The sequence below is a fragment of the Mixophyes fleayi genome, chromosome 11, assembly GCF_038048845.1.
Source record: "Mixophyes fleayi isolate aMixFle1 chromosome 11, aMixFle1.hap1, whole genome shotgun sequence".
Taxonomy (NCBI): Eukaryota; Metazoa; Chordata; class Amphibia; order Anura; family Limnodynastidae; genus Mixophyes; species Mixophyes fleayi.
Window position 1 is genome coordinate 16,464,718 of NC_134412.1, and position 22,066 is coordinate 16,486,783.

The 22,066-nt window shown below is 42.6% G+C and overlaps 1 protein-coding gene across 1 annotated transcript in view; it reads right to left on the reverse strand.

Moving 5' to 3' along the window:
- Window positions 1-22,066, reverse strand: part of GRIK5 (glutamate ionotropic receptor kainate type subunit 5) — a 188,088-nt gene that overhangs the window by 42,218 nt on the left and 123,804 nt on the right. Inside the window, exons 5-12 of the mRNA XM_075191084.1 lie at window positions 16,417-16,582; window positions 11,805-11,983; window positions 11,655-11,708; window positions 11,119-11,280; window positions 9,016-9,168; window positions 6,171-6,275; window positions 4,908-5,015; window positions 3,814-4,017 (exon numbers count right to left, since the gene is read on the reverse strand). Coding sequence (XP_075047185.1) covers window positions 3,814-4,017; window positions 4,908-5,015; window positions 6,171-6,275; window positions 9,016-9,168; window positions 11,119-11,280; window positions 11,655-11,708; window positions 11,805-11,983; window positions 16,417-16,582 — 1,131 coding nt within the window. The remainder of the gene's footprint in view (window positions 1-3,813; window positions 4,018-4,907; window positions 5,016-6,170; window positions 6,276-9,015; window positions 9,169-11,118; window positions 11,281-11,654; window positions 11,709-11,804; window positions 11,984-16,416; window positions 16,583-22,066) is intronic.

The following is a 22,066-nucleotide window of genomic DNA, read 5'->3' on the forward strand; positions in this document are numbered from 1 at the left end:
ATTTTCAATATCCTGCTTATATTATTGTTTGATTAATCATTATTCCCTAACAGCGCTTGGTGTGTTGCTTTTTATTTAGCTTTTAAAATTTGCCTGTAAACCATTACTTAGTATCTCCGTCAGGCTAACCCTCCATCATTTAAGATAGCTACTCTTATCCCTGTGTACCGCTGACAATTTCCCCCACACCGCTATCCATTAATATAAAGGCCTGCACGAACCCCCCCTCCATCCGTCCATCCCATCCATTAAACTGACTTGGTCAGAATGAGAAAATCCCGTCTTCCACATGCTCTATGCAGCAGGCCTCAGGCCTCTCCAATCTCCGCTGCCAGACAGACCTCTGCTCCCGGCTCCCGCCCGCAAAATGTTCATTAATAAAATCTTGTTCCCTGTCACTGGGCCAGAACGCACAGGCATTAGCAGGTGATTAATGTCGGGAATTCTGATCAATCGGAGACCATGATTCTCGTGAATGACCAAAACTGTAACCATTTTAGTCTACGATAAATATTAATTAAATCAGGATCCCCACGGGAATGCTAAAAAGTTAGTCGATAATGAAATACATAAGAACTGAAAATGATCATGCACTCAGACAATGAAAAACATAACGGTGACCAGTTGTTTGCAGCGATATGAGAAGTGTTTATGAAATACTGATTATCTCACCCATCATATCGCTGTCTCACCCACTACACGTTGAATTTAGCACAGACCATGTTGATGTGCTATAATTCTTATTATTTTATATTACATTTAATATATGGAATATATTGAATATGTTACCTTTGTATGTTATGGGTGTGGAAATTTGAAATGTAGCAACTATCTGTTAGCGCCTTCCTTTCTATCAGCAAGGCACTTAACGTTGAGTCATAGAAATTACAACCTTTTGGACAACCCCCCTGCATATTAGCAGCCCCCTCCCATACCATATGAAGTCCTTCAGTGGTGTTATCCCACTTCAGAGTCTCTGCAATAAGCAGCCGGTTCTCTATGTCTGATGTCAGGTACACTAGAGTGTTGTCCGAAACAGTGGGCTTAATCTGTTCTAGCTATAATGCTAGCTAAAACGGGGGAGGAGGGCGGTGTAATGTATCCAACAGCTGATTGGACAGTACCTGCAGGCAAACCAATCAGCTGCCTTGTACAGTACACATTAAACCTATATGTTGATGTGTTTGAATCTCTCATCCGTCTCCCAAGGAGTATGGACTGGAGACAAGAGCAGGTAAACATGGCTTTGACTGGTTCTACGAAGTACAATGTAGGGCTGACTAAGCAACAGGGAATGGAATAAAAACAAAATCAGCTGTCTATAAAGGCAAAACCCGGGGGTTGGCTGAGCCGGGAGGCAGGGGGACAGTAGGCTTCATTGGGCTGGGTCACTGGCCGGCCTCCTTTTTCTTCCTTTAAAATGTCCCTAATAGGCTCCGGAGCTGAGTCTTTTACCCTGGGCTCATATTTTAAAGCTACCCAATGGCAAAAACAAAAGGAAAATACAAACTACTGGCACTCTATAAAGGTAAAACCAAATGGAACAGAAAAAAATTAGTGGTCTATAAAGGTTAAACCAAACGGAAAAGAAAACATCAGTGGCTTATAAAAGGCAGGGGCGCACGCAGGGGGGGTTTCTGGGTCTCCAGAAACCCCTCCCTTCCGCTAACGAAGTGCCCCTACATACGGCACTGTACTATACAGCAGCCGCGGCGCCGTCAAAGAAGCGTCCCCGGTGGCTCTTTGACAGCGCCACGGCTGCTGTATATAAAGTGCTGCCAAAATGGAGCTCTCTCTCTCTATATTTTTTTTTTTTTTGGGTGGGTAACCCTCCTTAAAAATCCAGCGTGCGCCCCTGAAAGGTAAAACCAAATGGGAAAAAAACCATCAGTGGCTTATAAAGGTAAACCAAATGGAAAAGAAAACATCAGTTCACGATAAAGATAAAACCAAATGTGGAAGAAAAAAATCAGCAGCCTCTCAAGCAAAGCCCTGTGAATGGTTCACACTTAGCAGACACACTAGGGTATATTTACTAAACTGATGGTTTAAAAAAGTGGAGATGTTGCCTATAGCAACCAATCAGATTCTAGCTGTCACTTTGTAGAATGTACTAAATAAATGATGGAATCTGATTGGTTGCTATAGGCAACATCTCTACTTTTTCAAACCCGCAGTTTAGTAAATATACCCCATTGTCTGAATACTAATACTTGTTGTATAACAGGACTCCCAGTGCTGAGCTTTGTAAAATGAAACATTTCTGCTGCTTTTAAACCATAGGCAGCAATTTGACACACACACACACACTCACACACACACCCCACATACACTGTATGTACGCCTCAAGAGTGCAGCTGGCGATGTTTCCACCGAATGATCAGTTTCATGTCGGCTCTTCTTATTTTCATCAATAATTACCAACCTTATGTGCATAACACTGATTATATGATTAAACAAGCAAACGAAGCATAGCTGCCAGTACATTCTTCAGGAGGACGGGTTTAAAGGGCTCAGCACAAAATAAACAACATCAGACACAATGATAGAGGAAGACACAACTTAGAGCTTTTAAAGAATATTTATGGAAATGTATATTTAAAAAGTAACAGACTTACAATTATATTCTTTAAATATAAAAAAAGCTTTAATTATAATTAGAGCTTCTGGTTATTTTGGGGGGTAGTTGGGTGTTTATTATTCTTGCGTCTTTATATTTTTTTCACATACAAACTGTGTTAATGAATAAATGTACCATAGAAAAACTGAATTCTCCATATTTTTGGTGTCAATCTTGTTTTATTCACGTGGGAGAGGGAGGAGTGAGACAGGAGCCCAGGGAAAAGGGAGGTGTTTTTTTTATATGATATATCTATATAAGAAGTTTGAAAAAGATTAATTCCATAATAAAGCACCAATATACAACAAGCAGCATAGATTAACCGGAACTGTGTAACATAGATCCCAGAGATCCACACAGTATTTTATAAAACAAAAAAAGTTGCTGTTTTTACATAATTTTTATATATATTACAATAATATAATATACATATTTGACCGATGTAATGAAGTGGAGTCTTCTTTGTATTAATAACCACTGGTGCACCTTTCCTGGAATTTTAGCTATGTCTCTACCCTCCAATCCCCCCTCCTTGCTACCTCATACTTAGGTTCTGCACCTCCCCTTTGTAGGAGCATCGCCACCATTTGTTTCATGACCGCTAGTAGCATGGGAGCCTAGCAGGCACCATAGCCTGTTTGGGGCACCCCTTCTGACTTCCTTGAGGTGCCCCCCTAGGACCTCGTGTAAGAGTGGACCAATGGTGTTGGGATAGGGGATGGAATGGAAACTTGCTATGGTGCTGTGAAGAGTGTGGGAAGTTCCTGAATGCCACAGAGAGACCCTAACCGGCAATCAGATTTTATTTTTTTGCCTGATTTTAACCAGAAACAAAACTGAGGCTTTTTCAGTGACAGCTGTAAAATCAGAATTCCTAATTATGATGGACTTTATTAAAGTATACTGTTATCTATACATAGCGGAAGCAGCCATTTTGCCCGCCTAGTTAATACTCATGACAATGCAGCAAAGTGGTTTGGCCCACAAAACGGCTGCTTGCACTTCACGTCTCAGTAACGTCACTGCTAACGCGTTCGTTCTCAGGAATGTTGGCCAAGCCCACAACATGGCTGCCTGTTGTACGTAAATGACAGTGAAACAACATTATCAACACAAATATGGCAAGACTAAACAAGCGAGAGCCACCATCAGATATCAGCGTAAGGTAGATGTACTGAATTCAGAAGGCCTACCCGGTTGATGAGCTCTCCCACCATCCCCGTCCAAGACCCATTAGGCTCCGGGGCTCCATACAGTCCATCTTCCACAAGCTTTATTTTATAGTTGAACCTCAAGAGTGACGCTAGCTCCATTAACATCTCCGCGCAGAAGCCCTCATATTGGTCATTGCCCGACAGGGATCGGAAATTCGACTTACGCATCATGTAGGGGTTCTCCTGGAGAGGGGGGAGAAGGAACATTAGGGAGGTGGGTGATATTTCCCCTAAAAAAAATGTGCAAAAAATTAGATTGTTAGATTGGATTCCACCAACTTGCTACGTGTTACTGGTGATGGAAAGATGGCGTCAAGAACGTTCATAGGAAATGTACAGAGCCGCTAATATATATATATATATATATATATATATATATATATATATATATATATATATATATTTATTTATTAGAGATGTTCACTAATCCCCGTGTTATGGTTTTGGATCTGGATTAAATTTGTGTTTTGGTTTTTGAAAAAACCGCCCTCGTGTGTTTTGGTTTTGGTTCTTTATGTTTTTTTCTAAAATCCCTATTTTTTTTGCTAAAGTCACATAATTTGGCTCTTTTTTTTTGTACCTCCATCACTTTTAACCGAAATAACATTAATTTCCAGTCATTTTTTGTCAAGTGACAAGAACACTGCTACCCCTCCTGTTTCTGTATGAGAAATGGCACTGAGCAATGGCACTGGAGACTGGAGAGTTACAAGAACACTGCTACCCCCGTTTCTGTGTGAGCAATGGCACTGAGCGATGGCACTGGAGACTGGAGAGTGACAAGAACACTGCTACCCCTGTTTCTGTATGAGCAATGGCGCTGGATCTCCTGGGGAGGGAGGTACTTATGGAATCCAAAACCCGTGAGATCCGACAACGCAACAATGACGTTTTGCCTCGCACGAAAGTACCGAGCCGGCTCGCAAGCCTACTCGGATCCCCTAAGTTCGGGTGGGCTCGGTTTTCTGAAAAGCATCTCTAATATTTATATATATCCTGGCCACGATGTGTATGTAACATTAAGATTAGAGATGCCGAGATGAATCATGGAAGCTCAGCTGAAGGGAACTTACCAGAATTGTGGTGACAACCAGAGTCTTGTTCTCCAAGGTGTCTGAGATATTAATGTCCAGACTGGTGGCATTCATGGCAAGGGTACGGTTTGAATACCAGACTCCGACCTGAGGTAAAGAAAGGGTTAATTGTTTATGAGGCCACTGTCACACAACACCTGATCAAAATGTTCCTGAGACTAAATTTATTTATGTAGATTTATTTTTTGGGTGTTGCAACTGTGGCAGGTTATCCCCAACAAGAAAATTACTTTATTTAAACCACAGCAAAGTGACTGTATTATACAATTCCCCATATAGCCTAAACCAAGAAGAGTGTATGGTCAAAGCATCAAGGCTACTATTTTACCCAATATAAGGACAACAGCACTCTCCCAAACGTGGTGGAAATCACAGCCACCTATACACTTAAATCATCCAGTCCATTTTTGCAGTGTCGGTATAGTATTTTGTTGTAACTATTGCCAATGTATTGGTGCAGTCTCATTGCCCTATTGAGACTATCCACAGATATATAAAGATATATTTTGCAGAGCTTGTATACTTACAAACCGGAGAGATCCCCAAACCTGAACCTATTACGGCTGTTTATTTCTGACCTCCTATAGATCTGAATTTAACTCTGTTCCTGCAAATAACATTTTACAGGAACGTCATTTACACCCTCCTGCTATTTGTGTGCGACGCTGACTGTATTAGAAGAAAGACACAAACTATCTACAATATGTCCTTGAAACTAAATCTCCTGAAGTCACATTGGTCTCTTAGGGGTCTATTTACTAATACAGTGTAGTAAGAATCAATATGCATAGCTGCAAATCGCAGCGTTGCATAATAAAATACTGTTGCAATTTAACATGCCAGGGCTGCTATGAGCCCCACGAACATTTTTTTCTATTCACTGGCGAATGGCAGAAGTGCAATGCAGATCCCATTATAAAAGGCAGGTAACACCAAGCTTTTAACAGCTTAATAAATTGACTTTGCTGCTGTCTGCATAGAGGTCTATGGGGACATCGGTAAGCTCCGGCAATGGGGATATGGGGAGAAATCTCTGATTTCTCTTTTGATAAATAGTGGTGAAAGAGCCTTGGCATTTTGGTTCTTCACCGTTTAATAAATAGACCATCTAATCACTTAAGAGATTCTTGCACAAGACCACTGCCATTGCTGTTACCAACACCATACTTCACCAAAACGACCACGTCACACAAAATACGCTTTCCTAGCGTTATACCAGACAACACTTCATGCAGTACTTACCTCTCTGTGACCATCTCCTGCCTTCTCCAGGATGCGCAGTGTGTAGTTTGTCCTCTGACCTTTGCTGTTAAACTCTACTCGTCCAGTCAGTCCATCATACTCTACCTGGGAGGAATAATGGAGATTACATGTAATGATCTATATGTGCACAATCAGTTTGTATGGGGTTGGGGTGGGAGGTAATGCTCAGTGGCGGAACTACCAGTGCAGCAGGGGCCATGCACTGGGGGCCCATGGAGATAATGGGCCCACTGCATGGCAGATGCAGAGAGTCTGGGCCCCGGTTCCTTCCTCCCCACCTCCTTGCACCGGGGTCCACAGTTCGCTAGTTCCACCTCTGGTAATGCTATAGAAAAGACTAGCCAACAGTTGACATGCTCACCATTCTTTCTGCCAGGCCATAAGTACTCATAGCAAATATGATATTATACAGTGGGCAGAGCCTTGTGGATCCATTCACACATAATCACTAGATCCTGCACAAATGTCTTTCTCTCCCTCTTCCCTCCCCCTCTCTCCTTCTACCTCCCTCTCCCTCCCTCTCCCAGTCCACCTATCCCTCTCTCTCCCTCTCTCTTCCCCTACCTCCCTCTCTCTCGTTCTACCTAACCCCCTGTCTACCTATCTCTCCCTCTCGACCTATCTCCCACTCTCCCTACCTCTCCCTCTCCTTCCCCCTCTCTTCCCCTCTCCTCCTCCCTCCCCCTCCCTCCTTTGATCTCTAACACCCCCTTTCCTCCTTTCTCCCCCTTGCCATCTCTCCCCCTACATCCCACTCTCTCTCTACCTATCACCTTCTTTCCATCTATCCTCTCTCCCCCTCTCTCTCTCCCCCTCTCTCCCACAACCTCCCTCTCCCTCTCAACCTATCCTCCTCTGTATCTACCTCTCTCCTTGCCTCCCTCTCCATCTCTTCCACTTTCCTCCTCTCTCTTCCCCTCCCTCCCTCCCTCTCTCACTCCCCCTCTCCTACTCCCTGTCCCTCTTTCCTCTTCCCTCCATCCCTTCTTTTCTTATTCCCCCTCCCTTGCTCCCTCCCGCTCGCTCTCTCCCTAACCCCCTCTCTCCTATTTTCCCTCTTTGACCTCTCCCTCTCTCTTTCCCCCTCTCCCCCTCCCTCCCACTACCTCCCTCTCCCTCTCTACCTACACCCTCTCTCTCTCCCTATCCCTCATACTCTTTCACTCCCCCTCTCCCACTCTCTCTCTCTCTTTCACTCCCCCTCTCCCACTCTCTCTCTCCTTTTCCCTCATCCTCTCTCACTCCCCCTCTCTCATTTTTCTTAAGATTTACATTGACGACAATGAAGACACTTTGAATTGTGTCTAAGAAGAGTATCTGAAATGCTTACAGCTGACCTGCCACCTACACACAAATAAACATTTACCAGATATCTGAGCAGACAATATATATAGAAAAAAACATGTTGCATTCCACTATTTATTAAAGCCATGTAGTTTCTTCTGCATTAACCTGTTTACATGTCTGCACAAGTTTAGCAGGTATAGATAAATATTCATGAGCATTAATAAAAATGTGAAAATCCTATGTACAGGCTGGAGTACTGTGCTGGCGAGACTCTTTCTTCGTCAAACTGCCAGCTGTCAGTACATTGGCTGTGCATAATCACATGACATTAATGCCAAATGGTCTTCTGCCCACAGAGTAGCCCACATCAAGAAGAAACTTAAATGATGCTTATGGCATTATAGGAAGTACAAGACAGAAATGGATGACACATACTTTAATACATTATGCCCTAGGTTCCCAAACTGTGTGCCGCGGCTCCCAGGGGTGCCATGGCGCTGTCACAGGTATGCCATGGACAGGAAGAGGAAGAAAACAAACAAAATAAACTTACCAATCTGGTGGCGCCCGGGACCCAGCATCCTCTCTCCTGCCGCTTGTCACTGAATGACGGGAGTGATGACGTCACGCCCGGCATTCAGTGGGAAGCGAGGAGGAAGGTTGCTGGGTCCCGGGCGCCGCGCGGATTGGTAAGTTTTTTTTTCTTGTTTTTTTTTCTCTCTTCTTGGCCACGACGGGATGCAGAGGGGGCAGAGGGAAGATGCAGAGGGGGCAGAGGGAAGATGCAGAGGGGGCAGAGCGTGGATGCAGAGGGGGCAGAGCAAAGATGCAGAAGGGGCAGAGGGAATATGCAGAAGGGGCAGAGCGTGGATGCAGAGGGGGCAGAGGTAATATGTAGAAGGGGCAGAGAGAATATTCAGAGGGGGCAGAGGAAAGATGCAGAGGGGGCAGAGCGTGGATGCAGAGGGGGCAGAGCGTGGATGCAGAGGGGGCAGAGCGTGGATGCAGAGGGGGCAGAAAGGATGCAGAGGGGGCAGAAAGGATGCAGAGGGGGCAGAAAGGATGCAGAGGGGGCAGAAAGGATGCAGAGGCGGCACAGAGTGTGCGGAGATGAAGGAGGGCACAGTGTGAGTTAGCTGTAAATTATTATTTGACAGAAATATAATTGAAAAAAATATATAAAAATATTATTTCCCTTGGATTTATGTGTATTATTTTTGCATACAACTAAATAAGTATTTCTGTCCTGAACTAAATACCTATTACGTTTATTTGACTACTTATAAAACGGGACTGCTCGGTAATTATTTTGGAGGGGTGCCTTGAAAAAATGATGGAGGCTCTAAGGGTGCCGCGAACTGCAAAAGTTTGGGAACCACTGCCTTATGCTATCAAGAATAGTAGAGTATGTTTATAACTGTACAGTGCAATTCAGCTTTTATTCCGACCATACTATTGATGTTAGATTTTTAAAACTGCACGGGAGATCCACCTCAGAGGGATCGTCTACTTTGGAACACCCCACCCTGGCGCTTACCATGCGTAGATAGTTCATGAGGCTGGTCCCATGCTGCCAGATCTGCGATGTGCTGCAGGAGAGCTGCTTGACGCCAATTTCCTGGCTGCGATTTAATTCCCGCACGGCGCTGACCACCACGTGTACGGCATCAAACATGAGCGCAGCTGAGAGCTGGGGGCAGGTGGAGGGGAGATGAAAAAAAAAAGTAGGGACATATGACTGGAGGTTCTCGTTGGTTCTCTGTATTACTGTATATCACATTCACAGACCGTGAATATAATCCTCACGGTACCACATATCATTACCCGCTCTTAGTATAATGTTTATTTCATTTCCTTCATCCCTCTCGACTGTGACCTCAAGCAATTACCAATAAAGCCAGGTCCTTACCATCCCTACCAATAATGACAGTCGTTAAAGGACAATATACAAGTGTTTCCAATCTCACTATTCTGGAATAAATTACTCCTAAGGGATATTTTCTCACTCATTTGTGTGTGGCTGGCAATTTCTTTTTTAAAGGTCAATGACTTTACACCAATGCTGTAACACATCTACACGGACTCCAATAGTTTTTATATACCCCTCTGAATAGCACCATGCGCTTGATCTATGCCAGATCTGACTTGGCATAGAACAAGTGCCACATTACTGCCATGTAGCTATCAAGCAGATAAGCTCCACCCTTCTTTTTAAGCCCCACCTCTCTTTTTTTTTTACATTAAAGATTTCCTTTGAAAATGATTTCAATAATTGCCCACAATTATGTCTTTTCAACTGTGGTGACCTATGAACCATGACGCTCACATAAATGCCATCCTTTATAATATAGTCACTGGTCTATCAAACGGGAAATTTAAAACCATATTAACCAACGTTAATATATAATGTGCTACTTACAAAGAGGATGTTAGAATTATATGTTTTAATTATATATTAATTGTTCTTATAATCATTTGATTCAGTTAAATAAATTTTAAAATAATAATCCTAGGGGCTAGATTTACTAAGCTGCGGGTGGAGGTGTTGCCTATAGCAACCAATCAGATTCTAGCTTTTATTTATTTAGTACTTTCCACAAAATGATAGCTAGAATCTGATTGGTTGCTATAGGCAACATCCCCACTTTTTCAAACCCGCAGCTTAGTAAATCTAGCCCTAGGTCTCTGCTCACTTCAACTCTTCCCAGGCTAAGGGTGGCTGATGCGTCGTCCATGTATTTGGAGGGGGTAAACCGTGGACTAATGAGGTCAGCACTAATCTCGTCCTTTTGCTGTAAGGACTGTGTGTCTTGACAGTCCCTCATCATACTTCACTAGGTAGTGGAAAGGATCCAGGATAGAGGCCTTGATGGTCCGAGAAACCTACCTGAAATTTGGGATCATCTCAAATGGGAGACTAAGCAAGTTTGGCTAATATATATAGAAACTGATGTTCTGATGTAATCACTGCAGTGTTGATTAGAAACAAAACACATATTATAAAGAATAGTACACTCTCTACTGGTAATTATTATGGATATTAGAAGTCATCTCAGGCAGCACGGTGGCTAAGTGGTTAGCACTTCTGCCTCACAACACTGGGGTCATGAGTTCAATTCCCGACCATGGCCTTATCTGTGTGGAGTTTGTATGTTCTCCCCGTGTTTGCGTGGGTTTCCTCCAGGTGCTCTGGTTTCCTCCCACACTCCAAAAACATACTAGTAGGGTAATTGGCTGCTATCATAATTGACCCTAGTCTCTCTCTCTGTCTGTCTGTATGTGTATGTTAGGGAATTTAGACTGTAAGCTCCAATGGGGCAGGGACTGATGTGAGTGAGTTCTCTGTACAGCGCTGCGGAATCAGTGGCGCTATATAAATAAATGGTGATGATGATGATCTTGGATTTCTATGGCCTGTATAAAACCATTAGCCCGACATCCTTACCTTACACGTAGCCTGATCAGTGGATTCTTATATCCCTGTGATTTACAGTAGGGAGTGTGTTTAATTTAACAGCTGCAAGTAAAACAGAGTGGTGAGGACTACGCTCAGAATAACCTCTGTTTTTGTGAATTTCCCCCACGGTTTCCCCCATAGGATGACACTTCCACAACACATCATTCAGACACTGTGACTTACCGCTGGCCCCAAGTAGGTGTTGAGTTCACAGTTTTCTCTCCAAGACATGTTTAGGCTTCTCAGGAACTCCAAATAAAAGGGATGGCTACTATTGAACATTGAAAACCCCAGGATGTTGGAATGGTCACTCACCACCCCTTCCAGGGATAGTAACGGAAAGTCCTGTAAAGAACACAGAATAAGTGTGGTTTATAGCAGATGTCCCTCTATGCCCTTACTTCTCATTTCTCTTCCATAACCGCACGCGTTTCGCAGTGATAGCCATGCCATTTGCTTGTGCATAGGAGCAGATAACTTGACATGTATGACACAATTTCACCCACAAATCAGCAAATGTGATATCATACAAACAAAGAGGGGAGCACAAAGGTCTTTTTTTATCCATCCACAATCTATTTCATTGCTGGTTTTTTTTGGGCGGGTGGGGGGCTCAATTTATTTTCCAAATATTACTGTTTATGACATGAGTCCCCCAATTTATCCTCCAGCCTAGATGTTCAATCCCCACCCTCCCCTTTCTGGACAGCTGGTCTCACCATTGTTGTCAAAATATATTTGTAATGCGCAGACGTCATCCCAAGCTCCGAAGCCTGTGATGAGAGGAAAAGGAGAGTGAGGTGGAAAATCGTACATAACGCAGACAAATGGTAAGCGGAATTTATAGATATGGATAAAGGTATACTGACCTTCTTAAGAATGAGGTGGGACACAGTTGCATTAGCATCTATAATAATGGTGGAGACCTTGTCATCGCGAATTTCCTTTAATAACGGGGTTGGATCATTGGAGTCATCCAACATCCGCACAGAAAGCGTATCTTTTGATATTAAGAACTGACGGATCAGCTCCTCTAACCGCAGTAAACCTGGAATAGAGGAAAAGGCTGTGAAGTAAAGTTGTGAGTCTACTTCTTGAGGCAGACTGAGATGATTAGAAGGTATTTGGAGGCAATGATGAGTAAAAGGAAACTCCACTCAAAAATAATTTTCCCTAATTAAAATCATAATGTTGGAAATCACAACTTATTGGAACAACTTATTATACTTGAAATAAGACTGCTGCCTGAAATTGCCAGCTTAAAACAAAGAAATGCAGTATCGCTGCCTTTTTGACAGATACGGCGTTAAAGACTGACACTTAGAAAACTGTTTCCAGGCTTGGAGAGGATGCTAAGTGGTTCTATCCAGGATTGGAAAGGATGCTAAGAAGTATCGGTTCATATCTGTCAGACGGCAACTACAGTGTGTTTCTGAGGGTTAAGCCAGCGATTTCAGACAGAAGTATTATTTCAAGCATCAGGAGTTTTACTATTGAGGTGTAATAATCAGCATAATGATTTTAATTAGGGGAAATAATTTTAGCATTAAGAAATATCGAATGAGGTTGATAGGGTTACAGAGTTAAGAGCATATCAAAATCATTCTTCAATCTTAATTCATAACGTTGTACAGATTTATTTTTGCATTATAATCCATTCACTTGCCTTTCTAAGTGTAACATTGTATCAGAGAATGGCTTGCAAAGCCCGAGGCTGAGCTAACACTATAATCAGTTCAGAAAATGTAACTGCAGCCTTCATTTTTCTCTCTTTCCCTCTGCAAAGAAATAATCATGTTTACTGTAAATGACAGCAGAGAGGAACACTTCTCCTCGTCCCTCCAAGGAAAAGAGCAAAAAAAAAACCAAAACTTAATACTGGATACTGGACTCTCCATAACAGAGAGACTGGGTTCCCACTGCTGGGGCGAAAGCAGCCCCATCAGTGGCCCTCGTTCCTAAAGGCTACCAAACTGAAGAGCACTGGGTCACTTCTGACCTCTGGGGCTAGTATAATTAATAAAATTTGGGCCCATAAATGGCTATTTTGCCACCCCATTGGTCCCCAATACCTTTTTACGAAAAAGTAAAAAAAAAAATCCAACCCCAAAATTTTAAAATAAATTGAACGTACACAGGTGGCATTTATTTAACCGTGCAAACAAAATCTTGTGCCTCGTCCTCACTGTAACAGAGCAGTAGTAGTGCGTTTATTAATGTGCACCAATTACTCCCTGCAGCATAATGCACTTTGCATTTCCTCATCTAGAGTTGAGCATATGTACATTTTTATGGCGTGATTATAGATACGAATTGGAGAGGAGACGCAGAACAGGTGCAGCTAACTACAGTCAGGGCCCGCTCCCCAACGTGTAGCTCACCCTCTGGAGATAGGATATGATTAGACCCAGATACGCCTCTTTGGAGGTAGCGGAGTTCTCGAACACAGACACGCCATGAGGATGATGGCCAATTGTGATTGGTTAATTGCATAGCAAGCTGAACTGACAGTACTTCCGATTCTATCATATCAAGTCGTGGCCGTCTATGTACATTACTGGTTTGTCATTTCCATTTGGACGACTGCCGGAAAGAATGACTCCCGTTTAATTTTTTGAAAGGGTAAACAATGGACATGGAGGTGTTTCTATATATACATTTTTAATGGAACAAACGACTTTCACATTCATTACTAATACCGCTGCGCCGCAGTGCGCTATGGTTAGGCGTAAGAATACACACTTGTCATTCGTCAAATGTTCGCGTCTCGAGATACGTGCGGGTCAACATGCACAAGTAAGTGCGCTTTCTTTGCGCCTACACTGTGAGAGCCAAATGCGTTCAGCTTTAAATAAGGCCGTTAATGAGCATCCCTATAGATTGTAAGCTTGCGGGCAAGGCCTTCACACCTCTCTGTATTAGCCAGTATTGTTTTATTACGGTGTTCGTCTCCAATTGTAAAGCGCTACGGAATTTGCTGGCGCTATATAAATGACAATGATGATGATTCACATCGAACCACATTGTACCTTATTTAGCATTAACATTATTGAAAACAGGAAGCAACGTTAACAATAATACAAAGTCGGAAATTGCAAGTACAGGACCACTCTCTTAAATTATTTTGTGGTCTATCAAAGTCAAAGTGTGTTTAATAGGCTTTGGGAACACACTAAATGCTTTAAAATAATGCCCATGTGTGCGAGCCTTTAAACGAGGAGAATAAAGATATATATATGGATTAGGAAAAGAAGGTGTGTTTGCCGACAGAGTAACAAAGGGAATCGTGTACATAACGGGGCAGCTCTGCAGAACAGCAGAATTCTATTTTAATTTCATCCTTAGCATCTGACTTTAATTTCACTTGACACAAAGCACACGAGTTTCACAGCAGACGCATTTCCACAGCTCACAAACTGCTGAGAGACAGGATGATTATGTGCAATACAAAAAAAAAGGAACAGTGTCTACTGGGTTTCTGTAAGTAGGTTAAAGGAAAACTAAAAAAAAAAAGCCCAAATTGAAATGTTTATATAGGAAACACAAAGGTAAAATGCATTCACTGTTCAGCCGCGTCCTGACATTACAATGAAGCTTTGATGAGAAAAGTAAAGTGTACTGGAGTATTTATTACCCTTCAACACAAACAGTTAGAGCTACATTCTGCAGCTCTTAGACAGTGACTAATATAGGACAAAAACGCAAATACAGCATGGCAGTTATTTCGCTTTAAAATTTACTGCAAACCAATTGCCATGGCCGCTGTGTGCAAATTAACCATTCTGTACAGTCCCTCTCTGTTAACTAGGAGACTGCAGGTCAAACCACTACTTCCTTGTACTGTTCTAGCATCAAGTAGCAATTTAAAGAGGACAACTGTCAGCAAAGGGATTGATCAACTAGCATGCTGGAAGTTTTTAGCGAAACATAAATTATTTTGGCCATTTTTGGGTCCGTTACTTAGCTCAGAACTACTTTGAGATCAACTGTTGGCCAATTGTTGGTTTAAACCGTAGATGTCACTCAGTTTCAAGGCCTTTGAGGTCCAATGAGATTACCCCACTGGCACTTAGCATAAGTCAATGGTTCATAATTATTAAGATTAAAAAATAAGATGTGTTCAATTTATTTTTAAAGATTGAATTTCAGTTTTCTTTAAAGGGCACATTAAAATAAATACATTTAGCTGAACTTGGACCTATTGCTTTTTTTCAGAATAACTAGCTATGTAACTTGAAGAGTGCAAACACATTTCTGTCTAGTATTTTTTAGTTCCCCATTATAAAAATACTCAAATTTAAGGGGAACAAAATATCTTAACCAAAGCAGCAATCCCACGTAGACATTTTGTTTTTCTTTAAATAGCATGCAAAATACATTTTAAGCATACATTTTTCTTAGCTATCCTCCTAAAAATCATTATCTCATCATTTCAAAATATCTCTGATTGACAAACAAAAAAATGGCTGCCAGACACAGACACGGTCAGTCTGCTAGACAGACACAGGCTCACAGCTCTCAGCATGTCATGTGATGGCAGAGGGCAGAGAAGGAGGATGTCACAGTGCAGACAGAGCTCAGAGGGGTGCTCCAAAGCCACTACATAGTGCGCTGTGTGACTGTGGTTGCCATGGTAACCCAGAATCATAAATCACTAACAGCATTCTGAAGAAAAATAACAAATGGTAAGTACCAACATTCTTCTTATAGCCTGCACAGGGATTTATACTAATAAAAACACAATTGTCCATGGGATTGCTGCCTTCAAGATTCCTTTTAAGGAGGCGATAGAAGTTACAACCTTGACCTGACCAAAAATCTCCATATAAAAAATTACATTTAACAGACAAACTTTTCTTGCCTTTCAACATTATCCAAATCACACTTTCCTGAAAAGAAGACCCAGTGCAAAGACTCTTATAATGCTAAAAAAGGTCATGCAACAGTTATATTTTCAGTTTTAAGCAGTTCATACGGAATGTCTGGTCTGAAGTTGTGGTGGCGGAATCGACGTATCCGTAACCCCACTTTGGTTGCCTGTGGGAAGCCAATTAACCTACCAGTATGTGTTTTGGACTGCATCAGGAAACCTAAGGACCCAGGGAAAACCCATAGAGAACTTACACATTTCACAGGGATAGGACCCTGTCGGAATCGAACCCATGGCCCCAGCGCTTTGAGGGAACAAAGTTAACCCCTTTACTGGTATAAGCACACATTATAGTCAAACAATTAATAACTGTAATGTAGCACAAACATTTTTAACTCTAAACTCACAATAAAGTACAATAAGGACGTAGATCACTGTCTTAAGACGTAAGGGTGAAATAAAGAGACATTCCTATCTTCGCTACCAGAACCCAATCAGAGAATAACGGATGATTCTCCTGCACATGGACAGAGCAGAGGAGCCCATCAGTAGATGTTACACAGAGACATGATGTATGTAAGACGATGATGATGACAGAACAGGCTGCTTACACTCTGCCTTGGCACAAATAAGGCTGGTCGACGGGTTGTGGAAGGACTTCAGTATGTGTGACACAGCCAGGCTAATATCTTCATTGCTTGGGAACAGACTGACGGAGGCAAACCGCAGGTACTGCAGCTTGGGCGCTTCCTCCGGGCCCACCTTTATGTGAGGGATCTGTAGGAGGAAGAAATATAAAAGTAATTATGAGACATTCCACCATTTCCTTTTGTTAAAAAAAAAAAGACCTGCCGTATAACATTTTTATTATAAGCAAAACTTACATATCATACACATACTAATGTATAAATGTTAAACATACATAATAATTGCATGGTGTAAATAAATAGAACCTTAGATCAATCTACAAACCACAGTGTTCTATGTTCAGCTGTTGGTAAAATAGTGGGCTCTACACTGCCACCCATGGCCAGAAGAGGTACCACAGTAATAGTATCTGGGGCTAATTTATACCAGTCACCAGAGACGGGCTAGGGACATGTGCCCCCAGGCTGGCCCTATATTAAATACATTATTCCAGGTATTTATATAGGCTACACGGCTTCATTTGTGTAGGATGGGTAGAACTAGTCACAGCAGCCTATGTGCGACTTAAGTCGTTGGGTCATTCACCAACAACAACTTCCCCTTTAGGAGCATTTTGACATTAGTGGGCGGTTCCCAAAAGGAGGGTCACTCTTGACTATGGCGATGGCTAGATCTCTGCTTGAGGTCGCGACCATAAGGTCTCTTGTGGTTAAACCATGCCTCCCCGTAAGGAGACCAACATAATAAAGTATATGTACAGCATTTGTACATATTATATTTATATTATTATGATTATGATTATATTAGTATAATTCTTTTTGGAGATTAAAAAAAATAGTATTTCAGTTGCAGAATATTTTAAATAAATTATGCAAAAACGCACACACACACATCAACAACATTATATATAATATATAATTAGACTATATAAAATGATGTGGGATTTTATTGTAACTTATATTAAACTAAATGACTTAAGTTTGTTTGTTTTGGCACTTGTTAAATATACGGGCACCACTGTAGCTCACCAGCGCTGCGCCGCTACATCCAACCGCTGTTTTCAAATCTCCTACTGCCCGGCGGACGTGATGACTTATTGACCGACTTTAGCCACTAAGTGCGAGATTTAGAAACAGCGGTTCAAGTGGAAGAAGCAGCGGTGAGCTTCAGTGGTGCCCGTATAATTAACAAGTACCTGTTGTGATAGATCCCTCCAGGTCAGAAGATCCTGCTTAGAAGTCCAGTAAGGTGGAGGCGGCAAGAGGGAAAACATTAATCTTAAAGAAATAAATTCTAAACTTTCATTTTTTTTAAACAAAATTGTTTTACTTCTATTTTAATAACATTTCACTGCTTTATTTAAATATTCCGGCATCCCTTATTCTGCCACTGATCTGCCGGCTGAGTAATTATCTTCTGTGCCTGGAGAGACTGTTAGTTGATGTGTCCGTTCTGCTATGTATGGGCACAGTGAATTTCCTCTGCCTCATTTGACTGCCTCTCTTCTGCTGGAAAGGAAAGCAATAATTACTTTTTTAATAATCCTATTTACTTTTAAACGCTGCCTTAATTAATGTACTGTAGTATATCTCTTTGTTCCATATGTGTGATGTTTGCATGAAACAGTACTTTTGATCCTCAGAATGTGGTGTCCCAGCCTTCTCCTCAATACGTATTTCGAAAAGGTAACAGAATTTAAAAAAACAAAAAAACAGGGGCACAAGCCTAGAGGTCTGCGTTGCGGACTTTTATAAATGATCCATAAGGAGTTAAAAAAAACAAGATTACTGTATGGAGTATGCAATTAGAGAACAATAAACAGTCAGGTTCACGGCTGGTCAAATTGTCATACAAACCCCAAGTAATGTAACGATCTAAAAGCATAAAAAATATATATATAAAAAAAACAACGTACAGGAAAACTGCGCAATATAGCAAATTAGAACTATAATGCAATCAGCACTTTCTTTCCTAGAAACCCAGGGGCAATAAAAGTAATGTGCTTGTAACTGCACACATATGTAAATTGGATAAATGTAGTGTAGCTCGTTATATCCATCGATTGACCACCACCAGGGACGACAGACAATTACAAGCTTCCAGGAAAGGGAGAAGCTGAGGACTGGCCACATAAATGTTCTTTGTGATAAGTGCCCCGTTTATTTTACAAAACATATCTTTTCTTCAACAGTCAACCTCGAAAATCAAGGTACGGAGACGGCTGTCAGCTAGATTTGTTGACCTCAATGTAAAATCCGCCTGTGGAGCCGGCCGCCGGCCAATATATGGTGTGCATGAATAGATAGTACAATAATATATAATACTATAGTTTATTACGTTATGACATCGACCAACTGTCATCTGTAAAACACAAGACCAAAGCACAGTATCCCGACAAGATCATTTCTCAGGTTAAGCTTATTCTTTAGTTGTCGCAGAAAAAGTTCAAAAAAATATGTTGAAATTCTCAGAGATACCGTCGTACATTAAAATCTTCTCCAGTAAAGTAATGTTCTATTATTTTTGTCTGTGTGGAAATGTCACTTGGTCATGCCACGGGCTTTTTCCTCTAAATCCATGTACTAAATAATTGTTTTTCTTTCCTTTTCCGTATTGTGGGTCTATAGAAAAATACACTCATCAGCCACAACATTAAAACCGCTGACAAGTGAAGGGAATAACATTGATTATCTCGTTACAATGGCAGCTGTCCAGGGGGTGGGATATATTAGGCAGTAAGTGAACAGTCAGTTCTTGAAGTTGATGTGTTGGATGCAGGAAAAATTGGCAAGCGTAAAAGATCTGAGCGACTTTGACAAGGGCCAGATTGTGATGGCTAGACAACTGGGTCGGAGCATCTCCGAAACGGCAGGTCTTGTGGGGTGTTCTCGGTACGCAGTGGATAGTAGCTACCAAAACTGGTCCAAGGAAGGACAACTGGTGAACCGGCGACAGGGTCATCAGGGGCGAACGCAGCAGCTCCATTTCGGCGAGTCTGAATTCTACAGCAGCCGCGGCACTGTGAAGCAGCATCCGTGGCAGTGCTGTATTATACTACAATACAGCACTGCCGCGGATGCTTCTTTGACAGCGCCGCGGCTGCTGTACAGTTCCGTTGGTTCGCGAAGGGGAGGGGTTTCTGGAGAACCAGAAACCCCCCCTGCATGCACCACTGGTCATGGGCGCCCAAGGCTCACTGATGAGCATGGGGAGCGAAGGCTAAGCCTCTCTGGTCCAATCCTACAGAAGAGCTGCTGTTGCACAAATTGCTGAAAAGGTTAATGCTGGCTCTGATAGAAAGGTGTCAATACACACAGTGCATCGCAGCTTGCTGCGTAGCCACAGACCGGTCAGAGTACCCATGCTAATCACTGTCCACCGCCGAAAGCGCCTACAATGGGCACGTGAGCACCAGAACAGGACCATGGAGCAATGGAACAAGGTGGTCTGGTCTGATGAATCACAGTTTCTTTTTCTTCATGCGGACGGCCGGGTGCGTGTGCGTCGTTTAGCTGGGGAAGAGATGGCACTATGGGAAGATGGCTAGCCCGGAACAGAACATTGCCCAGATTCTCTGGGCAATGTTCTGCTGGTAAACGTATCCTGGCATTCATGTGGATATTACTTTGACACGTACCACCTACCTAAACATTGTTGCAGACCAAGTACACCCCTTCATGGCAACGGTATTCCCTGATGGCAGTGGCCTCTGTCAGCAGGATAATGTGCCCTGCCACACTGCAAAAATTATTCAGGAATAGTTTGAGGAACATGATAAAGAGTTCATGGTGTTGACTTGGCCTCCAAATTCCCCAGGAGAGTGGTAAATTGACATCAATTATTACCCTGATTTATAGCTCCCACTTTTGATCGAGGTTACAACTGATCTTGGAGGGACCTTCTCTGTTCCCCCCGGACCTCTGTGCAGCTATTTGGCATTCTGGGACCTTATGCTCTCTCTCCTATTCTCTCGGACACTAATCAGCTATATGCGCATTAGTAGTCCGACCCAACCCCGTTTACTGGGGTTGGGTGAGATTACAGAGTAATTGAGGGAACCCAGAGCTATTCCAGGGCCCCCTAAAGTGAACTTCCTTTTCTGATGGATGACCAGACCGTTGTTCGCCTTCCCTTGCGTCTGTGTAGAATGTAGGACCCAGTGAGGACAGAAACAGAAGTACCGGGAAGAGAAAACTACTTCTATTTCCATCTTCACCAATGTGGTTATCGTGCGGCGCAGGAGGGTAAGTTACTTCATTCACTAACTAGTCTTAGTGACCTCACCGAATGTGTCAGGTAGCAGAGGGAGTGAGGGCTGCTGGTTGCAGGCCGGGCCGCATGGATGACACCACGCCAAAAAACATTTTTTAAATGATAAAAACACTTTTAAATTGTATCTGCAGGATGCCACCTGAGACAAGGCAGGGACCACCCCAGCGAATGCCCCAACCTTAGCGGACTCCACAAACAGCGGTGATCACAAACACCTGGACGCAGCCGACTTCCACACGCAGTATAGACACTTTCACCAGTGAGGAACAGGGGCAAGTTTAAGTGTACCGGTCCAGGAGAGAGAGCAGAGAGGGTTCTCTCCAAGCACATCACATTAGTGTTGGCACTAGATATGACTATGCACATTACTCTTGGCCACAGATATGGCTACGTCTATTAGCCTTGTCCAATAGGTAGGTGGTAGTTCTAGATAACAAGAGAGAACAATAGTCTATGGAGTGCTGCTGCACCGAGGTTCTGGTGAACAGGATGGCCCTGGAGTAAGATCAGAAGAGAGACACAACTATCTGCAGAGAGACAGCAGCATCTAGACCACAGAGAAGGTGAGTCAGGTATGCACAAAAGAAATAGGCTGCAGGATGATGAAGCGTTGAGGTCCTGATGACCTGGAAGCCCTGGAGCAGGATCAGAGGGGATGTGCAACGTTCTGCAGCGTGGTTGCTGAATCCAACGAATAACGAGATAGAAGCAATAACCAGGAGCTAGAGGAGGAGACGTCCTAACAGGTAAGGAGACCTGAAGATCTGGCACCTTAGTAGGGAGGCAGGTGCTTTAAATAGACAGGGCTGACAGGCGATTAGCCAATCAAGTGAATGCAGGAAGTTATGAAAAGACCATGGGGTATATTCTCTAAACTGCGGGTTTGAAAAAGTGGAGATGTTGCTTATAGCAACCAATCAGATTCTAGTTATCATTTATTTAGTACATTCTACAAAATGACAGCTAGAATGTGATTGGTTGCTATAGGCAACATCTCCACTTTTTGAAACCCGCAGTTTAGTAAATATACCCCCTATCTGCTGGGATTTGTAGTTCCACGACAGCTGGAGAAACACAGCTGTCTAAGTCTGCATTGGCCTCTCTCTGACATTTTGAAAACTGTTCCACAAAATATTCACCTCACTCCACATTTATCAGCAACATTTTGCACATTCTGTGCCAGGATTTGGTCCTTACTGTTCCCAGTCTTACCCCAACCAACAGAATGAGCTCACCTCCATCGTTCCAGCTCTATTCATAAACTACAGGTGCAAAGTTTACACATACAGAGTAAAATGCCCATTATGCTATAACTACATCTCACTTTTGCCATTTTATCAC